This window comes from Haematobia irritans, chromosome 2 (assembly GCF_050003625.1).
Source record: "Haematobia irritans isolate KBUSLIRL chromosome 2, ASM5000362v1, whole genome shotgun sequence".
NCBI classification, from domain to species: domain Eukaryota; kingdom Metazoa; phylum Arthropoda; class Insecta; order Diptera; family Muscidae; genus Haematobia; species Haematobia irritans.
In genome coordinates, this window is record NC_134398.1 from 76,510,875 (window position 1) to 76,527,169 (window position 16,295).

At 33.0% G+C, this 16,295-nt stretch overlaps 2 protein-coding genes across 2 annotated transcripts in view; one reads left to right on the forward strand and one right to left on the reverse strand.

The window, feature by feature from the left end:
• The window catches only part of LOC142225559 (ribosome assembly protein METTL17, mitochondrial), a 52,686-nt gene that overhangs the window by 15,647 nt on the left and 20,744 nt on the right, over positions 1-16,295 (reverse strand). The window lies entirely within an intron of this gene.
• LOC142225560 (uncharacterized) lies at positions 12,767-13,456 on the forward strand. Its single transcript, XM_075295343.1, has 2 exons — positions 12,767-13,096; positions 13,151-13,456. Exons 1-2 carry the CDS (start codon positions 12,999-13,001, stop codon positions 13,380-13,382), a joined length of 330 nt encoding a protein of 109 aa, XP_075151458.1. The 5' UTR covers positions 12,767-12,998; the 3' UTR covers positions 13,383-13,456.

Consider the following 16,295-nt stretch of genomic DNA (forward strand, 5'->3'; position numbering starts at 1 on the left):
TATATATATATATATATATATATATATATATATACATATATATAATTGTAATATTGTTTTGTTTAAATTTTAAAATTTTCTAAAATTTTTTCAGTGTGTTCATCTAATCAAACTTTCTTATAGATCGGAAATGATTTTTGTTTGTTTCCTTTGGGAGAAATGAATTAGTTTTTGCGCGTAGCATCAATATCAATTATATTCTTTCAGAAAAATATCAAATCAATTTGAATAAAATATAGTTTGTACGAAAATGCGTACTTTAGAAATTTTTGGTACAAATTGCTGCCTTTTGTTTTTCTTGTTCCGTTGTTTTTCTAATTTTGGTACCTGCGGCAGCATGTTTCATTAAATTTTATAAATTTTTGGTATGAAAATGTACACTCAAAAAACTGTGAACCTATATGATACTAAAGCCAATTTTCAATTCTATTTTAGTTCATGGAATTATTAAGTTTTGAGAGAGTTTTCTCGACTTTAATAAATTGTTATGTACGTTAAAGAGAGGGAAAATTATACACAAATGAAGCATACAGATTTTCTAAATTGGTATACCCAAACTAAAATTTCGTTTGGGGAAAGAATTATTTTGAAAATCCTTTAAAAAATTGTATCATAGAAGTTTTTTTTATTAACTTTTATTTGGATTTATATAATCGCAAATCGCAAGAATTTCTCTTAACTAGAAATTTGAAATACTCGTAAACATAACATATTTTGGAAGATTTTGTGCGACGGATACCAAATCCATGCAGAAAGAAAAGACAAACATATGGAAAGAGAATTTCTTTAAAATTATTAAAAGTAAATAAAGAAAATAATAAAAGTATTAAAAGTAAATAAAGAAAATACTTCATAAATATAGGAAACTTCGTTTGTATTCGTTCCGTAGTAAATTATTATTATAACATTTACAGCATTGTGGAGCACAGTATTATAAGTTAGTACACCCAGAAAGAAACGAGATTGACAATATTGCTCAAGGCCGGCGCCTGAGCCGATCTAGCTATATCCCTCTGTTTGCTCACAGAATTTTGTACTCAAAGTTGTAGTTCACTTGGCTTCTAAAGCCTAAAACTCTACCCCTGATTTACTTCAAATTTTGCACAAAAACCGCAATTAGTAGTATCGTTAAGTTTCTATATCCAATATGTATATTTCGCCCGATTTACACCTATATGACCAACGTTTTAATTTGATTTACGTGATTTTTTTATGTTGGTAAACATCCCCCAGTGTAAGGGAAATTTGCACAGAGAGAAGAAGATTGTATTCTATCTACACTGAAAAAAATATTGTCGTGATTTCATGTCTTTAAAATACGAATACAAATTTTGCTTAGCATAGAAGACGCATTTCTCTAAAATAAAGTTATTTTCCTTGTCCAAAAGTCGATAAACTTTTCAATGAAGTCGTATTGTCCTTATAATTAAGTGATTTGACTTAAAAATGGGTATCTTAACATGAAAGAAAAAATGTTTGGGCTAAGGTCTACTTGACTTTAATAATGCAGAAAAATTCTTTAATATTAATGAAATTGTCTTTAAATTTGTTGTCTTTTTGCATCTTGACTACAAAGCAAAAAATCGTTCAAATATAGGACATGTTTTTCAAAACTTTATTTTAAAGAAGTTTTTTACTTCAAACATAGCATAATTTCTACTGGAAGTCGAGTCCTAATTTGGAAAATAAAGTTTCCGTTAACTCGTTTTTAAAGGACTTTGATAGCATATGAAGAAAAAAAGCTGAGAAAGCGAAAAATTAAAATTTGCTTCCTAGAAGCAAGTACACAAAACCTAAATTTAAAACAGAATTGTGTCTTAAAAGTATCCTTACTTGTATTCTTTGCTTCTTTGGCTCGGAATCAATACCAAATTTTTTAAAGACAAAACATTTGGAACCGAGAATGCTTTTTTTCAGTGTATTCATGCCAAAGATGATGGTTGAAATCGGTTAAATTTTAAATATAGCTCTCATATAAATCTTTCGTCTGATTGACACTGTTATAACCACAAAGCCCGAAGTTTTATACACGCAGAGAAGAAACATGATTGTCACAATCATATTCGAAGAGCAAAATAATATGATAGGAGCTATTTTTGCGGCGACCATGTAACATTTTCACCTGCAACCATGTTGGCTCAGTGAACATGGTTCTAAGAAAAATAAAATTGTCCTCATCTAAAATGTTATTATATTGATAAAAAGAATTTTGTTTCCATTAAAAGACAAAGGTCACGATCTAAAATGTTATGGTATTCGTCAAAAATGTTTTTCTTTCAGTTGAAAGAACATGGTCACAACCTAAAATGTTTTGATCTTTATGAAAAAAAATTTCTTGGTCGAAAAAAGGACGCCACTTGAGAAAAGAAAACACAAAATTAACTTTATTTATTTGTTTTTATTTATTTATAAATTAATTCATTGTTTATTTGTATTTATAATGTCGTGCAAGCAAACTTCACTCCATTTTGGTTCAATTTCAACAATAAGTAATCATTCCATATTTACTTCGTGCCCATCAAATGTACCAACGCAGACATCATGTAACAGCAAATAGAAACAAATGATACCATATATCAAAATTTTTTTCAATTACACTTTCCTTTTTTGTGTTCATATAAAACCACGTGCAACTTCTGAATAAATAAATTAACACAAAACATAATTCCGTATTCTCCGTCCATTCAACAATCAACACACGACTGACGCTAAAAATGAAAATCGTGTGTACCTGCTCAATGTTTTTATATTATTTTTCGCTGCAAACAATTTAAAAAATTAAATGGTCACGAAAACAATGAACATGGTCTTTATGGTCATGTAATGGTTCTAGACATGTCTATATGTAACCTATAAAAATACTTTTTTCTCTGCAAAAAAGTAAAAAAAAATTGAATGGTCAGGTACATGAGTTTCCCGACCATGTAATAGTCTCAAATTCTATCATTTAAATAATAGAACATGTTTGCGGCATTTGAGAACCATTTAAATGCTTATTGCCAATATCTTTTTCTCCGCTCGAAAATTATTTTTACAAAGACCAAATACATGGTTTTCGCGACAATTACATACTCTAGATAAGCATTAAATGGATGCGGCAACCATGTCCAAACATGTTTTTTTCTGTGCGTATACCTTCTTTAAAATAAGATTCATACACCGAAAAAAACAGTGAACCCACCAGGAAGAAAATTTTTGGCAAATTTTAGAAAATTTTAAATATTTGTAGAAAACTAAAAATTAAAGTTTTCTACAAATATTTAAAATTAAAGTTTTCTACAAATATTTAAAATTTTCTAAAATTTGCCAAAAATTTTCTTCATGGTGGGTTCACTGTTTTTTTCGGTGTATGAATCTTATTTTAGAGAAGGTACACGCATAGAAAAAAACATGTTTGGACATGGTTGCCGCATCCATTTAATGCTTATCTAGAGTATGTAATTGTCGCGAAAACCATGTATTTGGTCTTTGTAAAAATAATTTTCGAGCGGAGAAAAAGATATTGGCAATAAGCATTTAAATGGTTCTCAAATGCCGCAAACATGTTCTATTATTTACTTAGATTAACTAACGTACGCAAAAACTTATTAGAGTAAAGGAAACTTTCTCCAAACATAATAATTCCATTAACTACAATAAAGTTAAATTGGCTTTAGTGAAATAGACAGTTCACTTTTTTTGAGTGTATGACCACGGAGGCCATAATTTTACTTCGAAAATTTACCCGCTTGAGTACATAAAATTGGCATCCTTTAATCTCGCAGTACTTTATTTATAAATGAAATTAGGCAACGTTTCATTTTGGTTTTTTGTTTTTATATTTTTTAATTCCTCTAACGAGGATTGTCTTCGCACACAGCCGAAGACATTTTAGTAATACGTATTACCAAAATGTCTTCGCACACAGCCGAAGACATTTTAGTAACACGTATTACCAAAATGTCTTCGGCTGTGTGCGTGGCCAGCAATCTCGTCTAGAAATATAACTGATTGACTGTATGTGTTGCTTGGACATTGATAGTTACTGTACTAAAGGGTGATTTGTTAAGAGCTTGATAACTTTTTTAAAAAAAAAAAAACGCATAAAATTTGCAAAATCTCATCGGTTCTTTATTTGAAACGTTAGATTGGTCCATGACATTTACTTTTTGAAGATAATTTCATTTAAATGTTGACCGCGGCTGCGTCTTAGGTGGTCCATTCGGAAAGTCCAATTTTGGGCAACTTTTTCGAGCATTTCGGCCGGAATAGCCCGAATTTCTTCGGAAATGTTGTCTTCCAAAGCTGGAATAGTTGCTGGCTTATTTCTGTAGACTTTAGACTTGACGTAGCCCCACAAAAAATAGTCTAAAGGCGTCAAATCGCATGATCTTGGTGGCCAACTTACCGGTCCATTTCTTGAGATGAATTGTTCTCCGAAGTTTTCCCTCAAAATGGCCATAGAATCGCGAGCTGTGTGGCATGTAGCGCCATCTTGTTGAAACCACATGTCAACCAAGTTCAGTTCTTCCATTTTTGGCAACAAAAAGTTTGTTAGCATCGAACGATAGCGATCGCCATTCACCGTAACGTTGCGTCCAACAGCATCTTTGAAAAAATACGGTCCAATGATTCCACCAGCGTACAAACCACACCAAACAGTGCATTTTTCGGGATGCATGGGCAGTTCTTGAACGGCTTCTGGTTGCTCTTCACTCCAAATGCGGCAATTTTGCTTATTTACGTAGCCATTCAACCAGAAATGAGCCTCATCGCTGAACAAAATTTGTCGATAAAAAAGCGGATTTTCTGCCAACTTTTCTAGGGCCCATTCACTGAAAATTCGACGTTGTGGCTCGTTAGTAAGTCTATTCATGATGAAATGTCAAAGCATACTGATCATCTTTCTCTTTGACACCATGTCTGAAATCCCACGTGATCTGTCAAATACTAATGCATGAAAATCCTAACCTCAAAAGAATCACCCTTTAATTGAACGGCGATGGAAATAAGAGCTGCATAGCTCAGTGGGTAGTGGGTTCGGTTACCAACTTTATGGTCCGCGGTTCGAATCTCCGTCCAAGCAAAAAATATATAGGCTGTTTTTTTACATATTTTGTATTACAGAAATAGGTGCTAAGAACTAAATAAACCTCGTGGAAGTGAGAAATTTTTTATACCCTCCACCATAGGATGGGGGTATATTAACTTTGTCATTCCGTTGGTAAAACATCAAAATATTGCTCTAAGATCCTATAAAGTATATATATTCTGGGTCGTGGTGAAATTCTGAGTCGATCTAAGCATGTCCGTCCCTCTGTTCAAATCACGCTAACTTCCGAACGAAACATGCTATCGAGGAGCAAAATTCATTCGATTCGTGTTAGTATATGATCTCTAACAACCATGCAAAAATTTGTCCATATCGGTCTATAATTACATATAGCCCCCATATAAATCGATCCCCAGATTTGTTCTACGGAACCTCTTGGAGGAGCAAAATTTATCCGATTCGGTTGAAATTTGGCACATGGCGTTAGTATATGGCCGCTAGCAGCCATAAAAACAATTATTCCATATCGGTCTTTAGTTATATATAGCCGATGGCCAATCACACAAAAATTGGTCCATATCGCCAAAAATAATCTACCAAAACTTTATTTCTATAGAAAATTTTGTCAAAATTTTATTTCTATAGAACATTTTGTCGACATTTCATTTCTATAGAAAGTTTTGTCAACATTTTATTTGTATAGAAAATTTTGCCAAATTTTATTTCTATAGAAAATTTTGTCAAAATTTTATTACAATAGAAAGTTTTGCCAATATTTTATTTCTATAAAAAATGTTGTCAAAATTTTATTTCTATAGAAAATTTTATCAACATTTTATTTCTATATAAAGTTTTGTCAAAATTTTATTTCTATAGATAAGTTTGTCAAAATTTTATTTCTATAGAAAATTTTGTCAAAATTTTATTACTATAGAAAGTTTTGTCAACATTTTATTTCTATAGAAAAGTTTCTCAAATTTTTTTTCTATAGAAAAGTTTGTCAAATTTTTATTTCTATAGAAAATTTTGTAAAAATTTTATTACTATAGAAAGTTTTGTCAAAATTTTATTCCTATAGTAAATTTTGTCAAAATTTTATTCCTATAGTAAATTTTGTCAAAATTTTATTTCTATAGAAAATTTTATGAAAATTTTGTTTCTATAGAAAATTTTGTCGACATTTTATTTCTATAGAAAATTTTGTCAAAATTTTATTTCTATAGAAAAGTTTGTCAAAATTTTATTTCTGTAGAAAATTTTGTCAACATTTTATTTCTATAGAAAAGTTTGTCAAAATTTTATTTCTATAGAAAATTTTGTCAAAATTTTATCACAATAGAAAGTTATGTCAACATTGAATTTCTATAGACAAGTTTGTCAAAATTTTATTTCTCTCGAAAATGTTGTCAACATTTTATTTCTATAGAACATTTTATCAAAATTTTATTTTTATAGAAAATTTTGCCAACATTTTATTTCTATAGAAATTTTTGCAAAATTTTATTTCTATAGAAAATTTTCATATAGATTTACAATTTTAGGAAAATTGGATAAAAACTACGGTTTCTAGTACGAAACTTGTCATTGTTTTACAAACAAAGAAATTTTTCATTAAAAGTACGAAATATTTCGTATTTTTTACGAAGAAAAGTTCTTCCAAATTTGTCTTAGTTTGTAAGAAAAAAAATTCGTACTTTTTATGAAAAACTTTCTTAGTTTTTATGAAACAATTTCGTCCTTTTTATGATAATGTTTCGCACTTTTTATGAAAAACTTTCGTACTTTTTTTTCAAAAATGTTCGATTTAAAAAAAAAATATATTTCTATAGAAAATTTTGCCAAGATTTTATTTCTATAGAAAATTTTGTCAAAATTTTATTTCTATAGAAAATTTTGCCAAAATTTTATTTCTATAGAAAATTTTGTCAAAATTTTATTTCTATAGAAAATTTTGTCAAAATTTTATTTCTATAGAAAATTTTGTCAAAATTTTATTTCTATAGAAAATTTTGTCAAAATTTTATTTCTATAGAAAATTTTGTCAAAATTTTATTTCTATAGAAAATTTTGTCAACATTTTATTTCTATAGAAGATTTTGTCAACTTTTTATTTCTATAGAATTTTTTTTTTAAATTTCATTTCTATAGAAAATTTTGTCAAAATTTTATTTCTATAGAAAATTTTGACAAAATTTTATTTCTATAGAAAATTTTGTCAAAATTTTATTACTATAGAAAGTTTTGTCAAAATTTTATTTCATTCGTTTTGTTTTGTTATTGTTGGTTTTTGTTCTTTAATCATTGATGTTGTTTTTTTGATTTCAGCTTAAAACCATACATTGACTAAACTACAAGTGTAGCTTAACCAACAGAGGAAAAGAATGTTTGTCAAATTTATTTGGGCAAAGCCCTAGAGACTGCAAGATGGTTGGATGAACGCACGTTTCGGAATTACCACATTCCTCATCACCATCCTCTACTTGCAGCAAAACTATCAACCAATTATCAGAATAAATTCAGGCAGTTCATTAAACCCAACAATAAACCACACTTGAACCTTCCGAAAAAAGGCTTTACATTGATAGCCGGCTTATGCCGAAATAAATTCGTACAAACATCTCTCTTTTCCTTTGCCACCATCAAATCATCGATTTGAGTGAAGTTGGCTGGGTTTTATTTTGAGCGTGCTTCCTCTTCTTTCTTTCATTCGTTTTGTTTTGTTATTGTTGGTTTTTGTTCTTTAATCATTGTTGTTGTTTTTTTTTTATTTCAGCTTAAAACCATACATTCCTCTGTTGGTAGTTTAGTCAATGTATGGTATTAAGCTGAAATAAAAAAAAACAACAACAATGATTAAAGAACAAAAACCAACAATAACAAAACAAAACGAATGAAAGAAAGAAGAGGAAGCACGCTCAAAATAAAACCCAGCCAACTTCACTCAAATCGATGGTGGCAAAGGAAAAGAGAGATGTTTGTACGAATTTATTTCGGCATAAGCCGGCTATCAATGTAAAGACTTTTTTCGGAAGGTTCAAGTGTGGTTTATTGTTGGGTTCAATGAACTGCCTGAATTTATTCTGATAATTGGTTGATAGTTTTGCTGCAAGTAGAGGATGCTGATGAGCAATGTGGTAATTCCGAAACGTGCGTCCATCCCACCATCTTGCAGTCTCTAGGGCTTTGCCCAAATAAATTTGACAAACATTCTTTTCCTCTGTTGGTTAAGCTACACTTGTAGTTCAGTCAATGTATGGTTTAAAGCTGAAATCAAAAAACAACATCAATGATTAAAGAACAAAAACCAACAATAACAAAACAAAACGAATGAAAGAAAGAAGAGGAAGCACGCTCAAAATAAAACCCAGCCAATTTCACTCAAATCGATGATTTGATGGTGGCAAAGGAAAAGAGAGATGTTTGTACGAATTTATTTCGGCATAAGCCGGCTATCAATGTAAAGCCTTTTTTCGGAAGGTTCAAGTGTGGTTTATTGTTGGGTTTAATGAACTGCCTGAATTTATTCTGATAATTGTTTGATAGTTTTGCTGCAAGTAGAGGATGCTGATGAGGAATGTGGTAATTCCGAAACGTGCGTCCATCCAACCATCTTGCAGTCTATAGAGCTTTGCCCAAATAAATTTGACAAACATTATTTTCCTCTGTTGGTTAAGCAGCACTTGTAGTTTAGTCAATGTATGGATTTAAGCTGAAATCAAAAAAACAACAACAAAATTTTATTTCTATAGAAAAGTTTGTCAAAATTTTATTTCTGTAGAAAATTTTGTCAACATTTTATTTCTGTAGAAAGTTTTGTCAAAATTTTATCATAATAGAAAGTTTTGTCAAAATTGTATTTCTACAGAAAATTTTGACAAAATTTTATTTCTACAGAAAATTTTGTCAACATTTTATTTCTATAGAAAAGTTTGTCAAAATGTTATTTATATAGAAAATTTTGTCAAAATTTTATTTCTATAGAAAATTTTGTCATAATTTTATTTCTATAGAAAGTTTTGTCAACATTTTATTTCTATATAAAAGTTTGTCAATTTTTTTTCTATAGAAAAGTTTGTCAAATTTTTATTTCTATAGAAAATTTTGTAAAAATGTTATTACTATAGAAAGTTTTGTCAAAATTTTATTTCTATAGTAAATTTTGTAAAAACTTTATTTGTATAGAAAATTTTACCAAGATTTTTTTTCTATAGAAAATTTTGTCAAAATTTTATTTCTGTGGAAAATCTTGTCAAAATTTTATTTCTATAGAAAATTTTGTCAAAATTTTATTTCTATAGAAAATTTTGTCAAAATTTTATTTCTATAGAAAATTTTGTCAACATTTTATTTCTATAGAAAATTTTGTCAAAATTTTATTTCTATAGAAAATTTTGTCAAAATTTTATTTCTATAGAAAATATTGTCAAAATTTTATTTCTATAGAAAATTTTATCAAAATTTTATTTCTATAGAAAATTTTGTCAACATTTTATTTCTATATAAAATTTCGTCAAAATTTTATTTCTATAGAAAAGTTTGTCAAAATTTTATTTCTGTAGAAAATTTTGTCAACATTTTATTTCTATAGAAAATTTTGTCAAAATCTTATTTCTATAGAAAAGTTTGTAAAAATTTTATTCCTATAGAAAATGTTGTCAACATTTTATTTCTATAGAACAATTTATCAAAATTTTATTCAATGGAAAATTTTGTCAAAATTTTATTTTTATAGAAAATTTTGCCAAAATTTTATTTCTATAGAAAATTTCGCCAAAATTTTATTTCTATAGAAAATTTTCATATAGATTTCCAATTTTAGGCAAATTGGATAAAAACTACGGTTTCTAGTATGAAATTTGTCATTGTTTTACAAACAAAGAAACTTTTCATTAAAAGTACGAAATATTTCGTATTTTTTACGAAGAAAAGTTCTTCCAAATTTTTCTTAGTTTGTAAGAAAAAAAATTCGTACTTTTTATGAAGAATCTTCGTACTTTTTATGAAAAACTTTCTTAGTTTTTATGAAACAATTTCGTCCGTTTTATGATAATGTTTCGTACTTTTTATGAAAAACTTTCGTACTTTTTTTTCAAAAATGTTCGATTTTTAAACAAAATTATAGTCGAAAGTTTAGAAAAATGTCATCACTACTTTACATCGTAAGTTTTTGAATAATTTTTAGTGTTATTGCTTCACTTTTATTCAAAGCGTGCTATCACCCAAATGAGAAGTAGCATACACATGCATAAAAAATATAATAAATACTTTTTATGAAGAAATTTTAACGCAGAATGTAAATGAAAAAGGTTCTTCGTAAAATTTAAGAAAATGAACGAAAATTTCGTTGTTTTAACGAAGAATAATTAAATAAGAAATGTGTCTTCTATGCTAAACAAAATTCGCATTCGGTTTTTTAAGACATGAAATCTTTGGCCTGACGACAATATGTTTTCAATGCAGGTTCCCCAAAAATGCTGAATGTCAGCCAGTCCTTTTATAACCACTTATCTTATTATGTGTTGTATCTTATTTGTATTATTTATATCGTATATTTGGCCAGAAATCCAGTGATATTCAGTTCAGTTTTTTAAGCTAATTGGACCAATGTAATTTTGTAAATAAAAACAAGTTTTATTACATTTTGCCAAACGTTTCGGAAATTCCTTGTTGTCTTCTTCAGGGGCTTCGGCTATTTGAATAAAATATATTACAATTTTTATTGGAAACAATAAATTTCACAATGTTAATTAGAAGTGTGGTAAAAAATATGAATATTATTATTTATTTTAATTGGTTTTGAAGCTGAGAATTAGTTCTTTGTAAATTGGCACTGGAAGAAGTTCGCGTACATTCTGTCAATCTTTGCAAAAAAAAAAATTAAAATTACTGTTGGAGACTCAATCGACTTTGCATAATTCACTTTACAATTTAATTTATTATATTCACATAATAGGTATTGATTTTCTGTTTTAGTATATTGTCAGTTGTAGAAAATATTTTTCCATTCCCAAATAAAATTTCGTGCTGTTAAATTCGAGTGTGTTCTTAATACTTCAATTCCACACATAGAAGATTTTCCAATAGGTTATGGGCCTTTCGCTATGGAGTATTTAAGGACATCTTTTGCGAAATTGAACGAGGACAACTACCATTTGTGGAAATTTAAGCTGGAGCTGATCCTGCGCAAGGAAGGTTTATGGGAAGTTCTAAATAATCCTGTTCCAAATACCCCAGACGCAGCTTGGAAGAAAAAGAATGAGGAAACCACAGTCATTATAGGATTATTCCTGGAGAATATTGCGGTCACATCGTGAAAAGGACACGCTCGGAAGTAGCGTACGCATCATGAGACAAATTTGTAATATGAAATATTCAGTGGGCGGTAATATCAATGACCATATAATGGAAATGAAACTTCTGTTTGAGAAATTGGAAGCCGCTGGCGAAAAGTTTTCAGAAAGATGGCTAGTAGCGATGCAGCTGAGCAGCTTACTACCATCTTTCGGTACACTCGTAACGGCTTTAGAAGTTCAAAAAAGGGACGAGCTTACTGTGAAAGTCGTAGAAACATGTTTGATTGAAGAATGCTTGAAAAGTAAGGAAAACATACCATCTAATTCAATACTCAAGATTGCAGAACGCGAAGGAGAACATCGTGTAAAACCTTGCCATTTTTGTAAGGCCAAAGGACATCTTAAAAAGGATTGCTGGAAGTTCAAGAAAACCAAGAATAACAATAGCAATACAGCCAACGAAGCAAAGGAAGTAAAGCCATCAGAAGGTAATTATTGTTTTTCAAGTGGAAGTGGTGCTTCATCGTGGGTGATAGATTCTGGCGCAACTTGCCACATCAGTTCTCAACGTTCATTCTTTTCGTCGATGGATGCAAATATTCGAGAACTTGTTGCCGTTGCAAATGGTGAGTCAATTTATTCTGAAGGCAAAGGGTCTTGCAGTATTGAAACTGTGAATTCTAAGGGTGATAGATTTAACGTAAATATACACGATGTGCTCTTCATACCGTTTTTCCAAGGAAATTTACTGTCCGTGAACAAAATGTTAAAGGATGGTTTGAAGATAGTATTTGAAAATTCTAGTGCAAGCATCACTGCGAAAGACGGAAATGAAGTAGGTTTTGCAGAAATAGTGTCAGGTCTGTTTCACTTGCGTCAGAGACAAAAAGCTCTGACTGTTTCATGTCACATGAAACAGCACTATTGGCATAAGATTTTTGGTCATAGAGATATCGAAGCGCTTAAGATAATGCAGAACCAAAATCTTGTAAGAGGTATGAATATAAAAGATTGTGGTATAAGGAAAGTTTGTGATGTCTGCATCTCATGCAAAATGTCGAAGAAGCCATTTAATAAGAAATCTGAGAAAATCTCAAATCGAGTTCTGGATTTGGTTCATACGGACGTCTGTGGGCCCATGCAGACAACAACCCCTGGCGGTAAAAAATATTTCATAACATTTATCGACGATTTCAGCAGATTCACTTATGTCTATTTATTGAAAAATAAAAACGAGGCTTCTGAAAAGATTACATGTTTTGTAGAACTAATGTATAACAAATTTTCAAGATATCCTTCAATAATTAGATCGGATAATGGAGGGGAGTATACTGGTAAGAATGTCAAAAAAATATTTGGAAGACAAAGGAATTCAATGTCAGTGCACCGTTCCATATTGCCCCCAGCAAAACGGTATTGCTGAAAGAAAGAATCGATATCTGGGCGGTTACTATGTAACTCGATTCGAAAGTTTGAACAGCTCGAAAGTTGTATTCGATCCGAATTTATAGTCTTACCATGTAAGAGTTTTGAATCGAGTGAAAAGTGCTGTCACTAATTCTTAACATTTTTGGCAGTACTTTCGAATGTTTTATTCAGAGTTGGCTACATCTATTACATGAAATGTCAAAACAATTAAAATAAAAAGTAAATAATATTTGTGCGTTACAAAAATGGATTCGGTTGCCCTTTGGATGGAAAATGAAGATGAGCGAATGGAACGCAGAATCTTACGCGATGGTGTAGATTTTATGCAATTAACGGATGCAATGTAAGTACCAACGTGTTATGTATGTTGTTCGTGAGTTTATACTTATATTTATAGGTTTGTGCGAAATTTCCGGCTTAACTATGTGTTAGAGAGCATTAGATCACAGCTGCTAACAACACAGAGATCGACTGGTGTAACACCTGAAATTAAATTAGGTGTTACACTTAAGTTTCTTGGTCAAGGTGGGTACCAACAACACCAAATCGGTCAAGACCATTTTGCTGGCTTGGCACAACAAACTGTTTTATGTCATGTCCGGAATTCCAGGGATAATAGGAGCTGTTGATGGTACTCACATCCAAATGGTCAGACCATCTAAAAACGAGCACTTGTCTTTGTTTGGTGTTTACATTTTTTGTTGGATTTTCCCTATTAAAAAACATTTTTATAAATATTAACCTACTGATATATATATAAATTTAACAAATACTTACATTTTTATGCGTTTGGTGCCAATAATTTAATATTTTAATTTTTTCCGTTAACATAATATCAAACGAGTACAAATGTTTACATTCGAGCGACTTTGACATCTAAATTCGAAGTACATGGTGATGCACATACGAAAGTAGAGTGTGAATATCCGATAATCGGATGTGGCAACTCGAAAGTAGCAAATGTATTTGCTACGTTAGTTGGTAGGAAAAATCCGTTTTCGTAATATTTAACTTTCGAATCGAGTTACATAGTAACCCCCTGGTAGAAATGGCAAGATCTATGCTGGCAGAAGCCGAACTTCCAAATTTGTTTTGGGGTGAAGCCATAATGACATCAAATTATTTGCAAAATCGTATATATACAAAATCTGATACCACTCCGTACCAGCTATGGGAAGGCAAGATACCGCATATAAGTAATTTGAAGATTTTTGGTTCAAAGGCTCACGTTCATATTCCCAATGAAAAGCGAAGAAAATTGGATAAAAAATCGGAAGTCTTGACATTCATGGGTTATGAAGAAAATTCAAATGGATACCGATTTGTGAATATCAAGAGTCGAAAAGTGACGATAAGTAGAGATGCAAAATTCTTGACCGAATATAAGACTCCCGAGAGCAATAATAATAACAATTCGAAAATACCATTAGAGATTTTTGCAAGCAACAAGAATGTCAATACGATCCCACGGCGGCGGGTTCTGTGTACCGGATCGACCCGATGGATCCCATCCATTGGCCAGCGGCTGTGTTGGAGAAGGTGCATCCCGGGGAACCTTCTCCGTTTGCTGTTGGTCCGAGCCGGGATAGAGGAGAACCCCGGACCATGGTATTGTTCAGTCTGCCGAAACCTGATCCACCACCTTTCGGTTTCGGTCAGGTGTAACCGGTGCTTGGAGTGGGTGCACTTCCGGAACTGCTCCGGCTTAACATCGCTGCGGGAGTATAGTCACACTGACTACGTGGCAGGATGCTTTGCCAGCGATAGCAGCAGCGGGTCGTCTATGCGACTCCCCCGACATCTCCCGTACAACAATATACTCCGCCGCAGCATCTCACACCCAATATTGTTGTTCCAGTTCCGGATAGTGCATCGTTTTTGCAATTTAATTGCAACGGGCTCCGGGGTAAGATTAGCGAGATCGTGGACTTTATGAATCGGAAAAGGATAAGGGTCGCGGCGATCCAGGAAACAAAGCTGCATTCCACCTGCAGCCTACGCCATTGTGATGGATACAATGTGCTTCGAAAGGATCGCACGAGAAGTGGAGGTGGTGGCCTGGCTTTCATATTACACCGTTCCGTGCAGTATAGACCTATCCCGCTTGTGCTAGACACCAGTGACCCGTATATGGAATGTATGGGGGTAGCAGTTAAGTCTGGGGCTGCCGAGATAGAGCTATACAATGTGTATATACCGCCGGTTGGTAGCTGTGTTCCAGGTTATAGCCCAAACATTGAGTGGCTGTTGTGCGGGCATAACCGATTGGTTCTAGGAGACTTTAATGCCCACCATCAACTTTGGCATTCTCTCCTAGGTAATGACCAGAGAGGCATAGCTTTGGCAGAGCAGATAGATGACTCCACATTTTGCACGGTGAAAGAAGAGGCCCCCACGAGGATTATGGATGACTGCAGCAGTTCGCCAGATTTATCTTTAGCGTCGCCTGGTCTGATAAATGACGTCTCCTGGCAACCCGTCATTTCATTGGGATCGGACCACCTCCTCATAATTCTCACCATCAACCGACCCTCCGATTTCATAACCTCTGAACGCCGGACGTTTATTAATCAAAAGAAAGCCAACTGGGAAGGCTTCAGAGATTACACCAATCGCCGCTTCAGTGAGCTCCCGTCCCCCTCTCATGTTTATGTTGCCCAAAGGGCGTTCCGGGACATCATCAACGCAGCAGCCGCTCGCTTCATACCCGCTGGTCGAATTGCCCAAGTGAGGCCCAACTTCCCAGCCGAAGCGGCGGGACTCGCAGACGAGCGTGATGAACGCCGTCGTGCTAATCCTGCTGATCCTAGAATCAGAGAACTAAATCTAGAGATTAGTAAGATAGTCGACGAGCACAAGCGGAACACTTGGTTAGAGCACCTGAAGCAAAGTACCTTAGGCACAGGGACTGGTAAATTGTGGTCAACAGTTAGAGCTCTCGAACCCCGCTACAAGGGATGATGGGATTTCAGTCACCTTTGGCGACGTGACTGTGACTGATCCGAAGAGATGCGCCAAATACTTCAACCGACAGTTTGTCGAGCATCCCGAGAGTGATAGAGCGAAAAGGAGAGCCACACGTCGTATACGTGGTCTCCGAGCCGACGACACACCACAATTTACTGTAGCCGAAGTTACCAGTGTCACCAACAGCGCGAAACCATCCAAGGCGCTGGGCCCCGACGGAATTTCAATGCTAATGTTGAAGCATCTGGGAATACTGGGAGTTGTGTACCTGACCAGACTCCTCAATTTGTCCTTAGAATCACTCATTATACCCGATGTCTGGAAGATGGGAAGGGTGATTCCACTACTGAAACCAGGCAAAGATTCGAGTAAAGGTGAATCGTACAGACCGATATCCCTTCTCTCGCCAGTAGCCAAGACACTTGAGGCACTACTCCTCCCTAGCCTTGTGGAGAATTTTCCAGTTGCCCACCATCAACATGGATTCCGTAAGGTACACATCAATAAGGGACTTAATCAGACCAGACCGTGTCATAGGAAAGTCCTCGTGGCGCTTGACCTATCGAAAGCATTCG